We start from the raw sequence: 7,297 nt of genomic DNA on the forward strand, positions 1-7,297 counted from the left end.
GCTTTCTTATCTTGGGCACTACTGACATTCTGGACTAAGGAATTTTTTGTTGTAGGGCAATGTCCTATATATTGTAGGATGTTTAGATAGCAGCATCCATGGCTTTCACCAACTAGATACCAGTAGCAGCCTCCTAGGAAAAATCAGAAATGTCTTCAGACATTAACAAATGTCAGAGATGGTTCAAAATCTACCTCCACTCTACTGAGAACTATTGGTCTGGGATATCCTAATAAGTTAATGGGGTTGGTAAACTGAGACTCAAAGAAATAATAATACAGGTTATGATGGCAGATCATGAATTTGTATTCAGTGTTATTCCACTTTAAAATCACATAAACTTTTTAGTTAAAAAACAGTTCTTTCTTCCTTACAGCAGGGTTCACAAACAATAATCTGAGAATAAGAAATAGGGCATATGTACCTGAAAGAAGAGACTATGTACTAATGAGATGACAGGAGTAAAGAAATTGTAGATCAGCTTTATCAACTAGATTGGCAATTATACTTAAAATCAATTCTTCTGCCTCTTTAGCTAGGGACAAGAGTCAGCCTAATCTCCCAAAAGAGTTATTGTTCTTTTTTGTACCTTGTCACATCTTGTTTTCCTAACAAAGACCTAGAATGATGAGGCTAGGGTGTAGAAATGACTATAGTAGGGGCCCCACTACTTCAACCTTCAGAATTTGGAAACTTCAAAATGAAGTTCCCACATTGTTCTTGCTATGTTTTAAGGAACCTCTGGATCTGAGCCAGAATTTTATTCTAGAACTTTAAAGCCACATGAAATAAGTAAATTAATAATACCTACTTATTGAGGTCCTCAATCCTGTCTACCCTCTCTTCCCTTTTCTACCTTCATTCCCAACAGACATGCTCTATAGATGAACTGGAATCCTATTAATAGACACAGTAGCTGTTATACACCAATCCTGATAATTACTGGGCTCTATCAACACTTTCTGAGTTTATCTTCCTATTATACTCTAAGTATCTAAAGTCAACATTGTCAAATGACTATATTCTTCAAACTTAATTTGGACAAGAGAAAAAAATGTAGAACTTGTATTCCAGATGGCAATATACTTGTGACAATAATATGCAAGGCTCATAATCCCACTAGTGGGAACTCTGAGGCAATTAGGATTCAAACATGGGTTCAATGTACTAAGGAGGATGACTTGCTCACCAGTCAAAAATCCCCAGTGAACACTGATAAATGAATTTTCTTAACCCAAAGTGTTGCATTAGATTTTTGTCCCCAGTCCTATCTTTCAAATTTTTAAATCAACAAGATGGATGACGAGCAAAGCAGGCAGTCCTTGATGAAACAGGATCCTTCTGATAGTATTCCTAACAAAAAAGTCTATACTATTATTGGACACTGAGAAGATGGAATCCCCACATTGTAGGTAAACTGTTTCATTTCTTATTACTTCGGTCAAAAGGTTTACCCTTCACATTAAGCAGAATTCTTAATACTATGGAGCCAGACCAACATAGATTTCTTTCCAAATGAAAAATTAATTATTTATTTAGTACCCCAGAAATATGTGTGTGGGAGAATGGGTAGCACAAGCAGATTGGATTAGAAAAGTCAACAGTCATATGGAACCAGTTAAAACTGCTGGATGTACTGTGGCAAGTTCCAGAAGTGCAGTGGCTTCTCAAAGCAACTGGCAAAACATAGTCACTGAAAAGAATGATATTCTCAGTTTGGGGGCCTGTCTCAATGCCCAGAGTAAAAGTTAACAGTTACTGAATGTTACTATGTGCCAGATTTTATACTAAACAGTGTATGTCTAATTTATTTTCCCCAAAACATAAGGATGGGAGTTGATGCTATTACCATTCCCATTTTACAGATAAGAAAACTGAGGCCCAGAGAATAATTTGTACAAGGTCATATACCAGTACGTGGCAAAACCTAGATAGAACCCAAGTCATTTGACTATAGAAGCCAGGCCCTCAGGCCCACACCTTTCTGCCTCCATAACAGAAAAAAATATGCCTGTTTACAAATTGCTAAGCCTTTAATTTTTATTATCTGATTCTTATTTTAGAATAAAACTAACCATTACTGGGTGGGGGTGCTGGGGTGAACCCACCTAAAGTGTTTGGTGGCATGGATGAGCTCAAGGTGTTTTAGGAAACATTCTACTGAAGATATTAATGACAAAAGTTCCACCACTAGAGACTCTAAGCTTTTCTTTCCTTATTTAAAAATATGAGAAAACCAAACCTCATCTATCTCATAGCATTAACTCGAGGAGTAACCAAATACATCCTCAAGCATTCTGTAATCTGCAAAGCAGGATTCTGTTTGATATCACTTTTGTTAAACACAAAATGCACAGATTTGGTAAATGTAAAACATGCAATTCAACACAATTTTAAAAGGCAGCTTACTAACAGAAACTAGATACAATATGTACAATGAAGACCAAAAGAAAGTCACCTCCCTAGGATATTTCTGTCAGCTTTAAGGTTACTGTTGGAAATTCATTCAGAATTTAACAGGTACTTCTGGGAAATTTATCAGAAACCAAATATACAGGACTGAAGCAAATAGAAACATCACTTCCTCCTCCCACCAGCATGGCAAGTTGGCAGTGAAGGCAAATGCCAACTCAAACACCATCCGTGACTAAGTCATTCTTGATTTTTCTAGTCAGAATTGATCAAGTCTTCCCCTATGTACACTCACAGCACGTCTGCTAGCTACTTCTCTGGCATTTCTTTCTGACTGGTATCAAGAGTTATCAGTGGCTTCCAATCCTGACTTCCTTTTACTTCCTGAACTCAGCACATGAACCTCAATCTAGTACTGACTGGCACTCAAATCTTTGCCCTATTAAGTTCGCAGGGTTAATTCTAAGCCTATGGTTGTAGTCTGTCTACACCGTGGGGGGAAACACAGACCCAGACACACAACAAATATAAAAAAACACTTCAGGGTGGAAAAAAATCTCATTGTGTATATTCCCCCTCCTTGATCCACGAGATAAAGAAATGCTCTTTAAAAAGCCGAATGGGAGGCAAAAACTAAAATAAGGGAAGACAAATACCAGAGAACACTGGAAACTCCGTTTCTAATTCAGAACTACCTTCTCCACAATTTCACAAATACATTAGGCATATTTGCATGACAAAGACAGTATTCTGTCAGAGCACGGATCCCCTCTAGGAGTTAAAGACCATCCTTCTTATTCTAAACACCACCCACGGGCATGAACTATTTACTTTTCAAATTCTGAACCCAGAGAAAGGCCATCCTAGAGGTCAAAATAAGATAAGGGTCTTAAAATGGACCACACCCCCCCAATAGCACTGCAGGCCCCAGAACACTAACACTCTATACAGGGCACTAAGGAACCTGAGACGAGGCTCCGAGGAAATGTGCTTTAACGGGCCACAAGCCACACGCGGCTGCAGAAGGGGCTAAAATACCGCGACGAAGCAATTCTGATGCGGCCCCTCTGCGGCCAGCGTCGGCCCCTGTGAGGCCTCCGGTGGTGCAAGAAGGGCAGGGCACTGTCATCCTGCTTTGCAAGGCTTCCAGATGAACCCACTAATAACAGCACGCTCCGCCGGGCCGGGGACACGGCCTCTGGCAGCCTGAGGAGAACGCGGATTGGCGTTTTCTCCCAGCACGGCGCCTCACGCCCCATCCCCGCCCGCACCGTGACCGCTCTCGGATCCGGAGGGCACTTCATACCCAACCGCGTTTCGTAGCTGTGCCCGCAATCAACCATTACCTTCCCCAAGCAAATGTGGCACGTGATGGGCAGAGTGAGAGACAATGTAACGTTCTGCACCGTCTGAGCCATGGCAGCGTTCAGAATCCCGCCAACACGGAAGTCCCGCCGACAGCGGTTCTTCACCAGGACCAAGGACGCGCGAGGCCGGCTACGGCGGCCCGACAGGGTCCGCCCGGGAGAGGAAACGAAAACGCGCTTTCGCCCGGGCTTTTTCGTTTCCTTAAAAGAAAAAAACTTTCCCCAGTTCAGCAGCAGCAAGATTCCTGAGAATGAGAAGAAAGGTGGATTTCTGCAAGTATCGAGGATCTTGAAAATTTAAGGGCAAGGGGTAATAGTAGAAAGAAGTATGGATCGGCGATTTTAAATCCCCAGATTTTTCCCTGGAGAGTTTTATTGGGATGGGGGATCGCTTGAAGATGAAACCTCACACACTAAACTGGACGCAGTCGAGATACGAAGAAAAAAGACGTTATCTATACATTTAAAATTTTCCAAACAACGTTTCTACTCCTTTCAGCTTCTTTTTCATTCTGAAGTGATACCATGTGCTTCCAGGGAGCACGATAATTCGCTTTGAAAACCATAATTTTTCTCCTGGTGTATCCAGAAGTAATCTGGATACGTTTAGTATCAGCTCTCCTAGAAGACAAGACTCTCGTTGTTGACCCTTCTGTGATTTCTACCAAAAGTAGATTTAAGGATTCCAGCCAGGAGTCTGGTTTACATTCATAAGTGAGAAAGCTGCAAATGATGTGAGCTGTGATCTTGTGCAATGCATTTTAACTCTTTCAAGTGCATCCTTGGATATGAAGTGCACCGCCTTGTTGTGGAACTCCATGGGAGAATTTCTGTGGTTATAAATTAGCATTTACCAAATGTGAAAAAGAAAAAAACCTAAATGTTTCTAAATGAATCTTAAATATTAACAGATTTGGAATTTAATTGTAACTTGATTTAAGCGAGGAAGAGCTGATGTGATGTATTATGCAAACGAATATAATCTGTGAGTTGGGAAATTTAGAAACAATATTAAAGGAACAGATTTTATTAATCTTTCTGAAAAAGAGGCAATACAATGGCAAAAAGCAGCCTCAGGGTTAAGAGTAAGAATTTCTGAACCTAGACAGCTGGAATAGAAATCCCTGCCCTCAACAACATCCTAGTTCTGTGATATCAAGCAACTTATTTAATCTTTGCCTCTTAGTGTTTTACCTGTTGTGTGTGTGTGTGTGTGTGTGTGTGTGGTGTTTGCATGTGTGTTTTAAATGAGGGCAATTTATACTTACTATCATATCATGTCTATTAAAAGGGCCAGGCAATAATGCAATGGGAACAGCTAGTAGTTCACTTGAAGAATCCCAAATCTTGTCCAAAATGGCTTAGAAGTGGCAGTGAGAATTCTTTCAAATGGTTTAGTGATTTTATTTCTTAGCAAATGGAGACCATCATATGCTTGCAGTTGAAGAGTTGGGCAAAATAATCATACTGATTCTGCTTAATGTCACCTTTTTCAGAAAGTCTGGCATAAGTCATCTAATTCAGTTATTTCCTAAAAAGTCATATTTATATGAGGTCCAGCATCTTTCAAGTCCCTGAGTGTGAAGCCCAGGATTTAGAATAAGACTATTCCAGGTCATCACCTACTGTCATTCTGGTCATTCTGGTTTCATCTTTTCCCATCTTAATGCTTTCTTTTGCCCAGACTTAACATGGTTTGCTTTCAGGGCCTCCTTCTACAGCCTCTGAAGGGGGCATAAGACTAAGAATGTTCAGCCTCCAACATCCATCCCTGGAAACAGTGCATCAGAAAGACACATTAAAGACCTTTCATATATATATGTGATATATATTACACTATATATTATGCGCACACACACACACACACATATATTAGTTGGCAATGGATGTTTATTTATCTATATGCGGTGCTGAAAATCGAACCCAATGCCTTGCACATACTAGGCAAATGCTCTGCCACTGAGCCACAACCCTAGCCCAAGACATTTCTTTTTAAAAAGACTTTTCCATCCTTGCCAGGCAAGTTAATTTCTTACACATTATCTTGGTGATTGGTGTCAATACCTAGTAACAAAGACCATTTTAAAACATTGTAACTGGACTGGGGTTGTGGCTCACTGGTAGAGTGTTTGCCTAACATGTGTGAGGCACTGAGTTGAATTCTCAGCACAACATATAAATAAATGAATAAAGGTCTATCAACATTTTAAAAATATTTTTTAAAAAGCCATTGTAACCTACACTTTAAGTAGAATATTAAAATCTAGACTATTTCCAACATCTCCATCCACACTTACTACTATTGTCACCGCTTCTGAAAGCTGCTTTAGTGCTCTGACCATATGACTAGTTCTATGCTGATCACATTCTATTATAGTTGATTATGTGTTTACCACAACAGACTATGTTTTTCGAGGCTAGGGATTGCATCTAATTTATCTAATACCTGGTACTAAGTGAATATTCCACAAACAGCAATACTTTCCTTAGCCACAGCCTACTTTTGTTAAAAGCCCAGGCTGTTTTATTTTAAACATGTTTGTTTTTACCTCAAAACACAAGACCATGTTACTTTTGAGAATTATGAAAATAATATAGGCTAATTTTTTTTTAAAAATTAAGGTATTTAAAAATATATAAAATATTCTTTTGCCACATCTCTCTCATTCTTTTCAGTAATCACTATTGCCATTCTAGAGCATATCTTTGCAAACATTTCAATTAATGTTATTATATGCATTAGCACAAATAGAATCATACCACAACATAGCCACTTTGTACATTTATTGCTTTGTAGGTAAATACCAAAACACACACACACACGTACACACACACACACACACACACACACACACACACACGTACACCCACCAATAATATTGTTAACAATACAGGTTGATCAGGACTTTATCAAGGTCCAGATTGATTCCAGGTCATTTCCCAGGCTTAACTTTTAATAATGCAAGTGGGTCAAAATCAAGAACTATCTCTTCTCTCTGCTCTGTGGACAGGATTTCCTAGTTTTTGACAAATCATGTTCTAAATAAATTGTTTGAGTCAAATTGTGTGATGATGCTGTGATTACTCTAAAAGAAAGGCAAAGATTATATGGCTCATTGACTTAAAATCATGTCAATCAAGCACGGCTGCTTGATATCTATTTCACCTTTTTAGTAGCCTCATATGAGAAGCCCTGTGACCTGCGGAAATCAGTTACATATGACACCTAAAATAGGTGAAGGCCTCCTAAACCCTTATTTATAAATTTGTAGACCTACAAAAACTTTTGAGGGTCATCATGAAGGCCTTTCCTCTTACAGATGAGGAAATTGAGGCAAGAGTAAGGTAAATCACTGGATAATAGTTAGAATTGGATCTAAATTGTAGATCACACTTGATGGACTCTCTGAGAATGTTGGCCCAATGCCTTCATGTAAGTGCAAGATGTATTATTATTAATAAAGTAGTTCAGTAATAAAAAGTCAGTCATAATTGAATTTCTTTGCTAAGAAAACCAT

General features: G+C 39.1%; 1 protein-coding gene across 1 annotated transcript in view; it reads right to left on the reverse strand.

Annotated features, from left to right (window-relative positions):
* Positions 1 to 3,883, reverse strand: part of Obi1 (ORC ubiquitin ligase 1) — a 42,241-nt gene extending 38,358 nt beyond the window's left edge. The window contains 1 exon segment of the mRNA XM_047553114.1: positions 3,759 to 3,883. Coding sequence (XP_047409070.1) covers positions 3,759 to 3,830 — 72 coding nt within the window. The 5' untranslated portion in view covers positions 3,831 to 3,883.
* Positions 3,884 to 7,297: the final 3,414 nt, after the last annotated feature.

This window comes from Sciurus carolinensis, chromosome 5 (assembly GCF_902686445.1).
Source record: "Sciurus carolinensis chromosome 5, mSciCar1.2, whole genome shotgun sequence".
In the NCBI taxonomy this organism is placed as follows: Eukaryota; Metazoa; Chordata; class Mammalia; order Rodentia; family Sciuridae; genus Sciurus; species Sciurus carolinensis.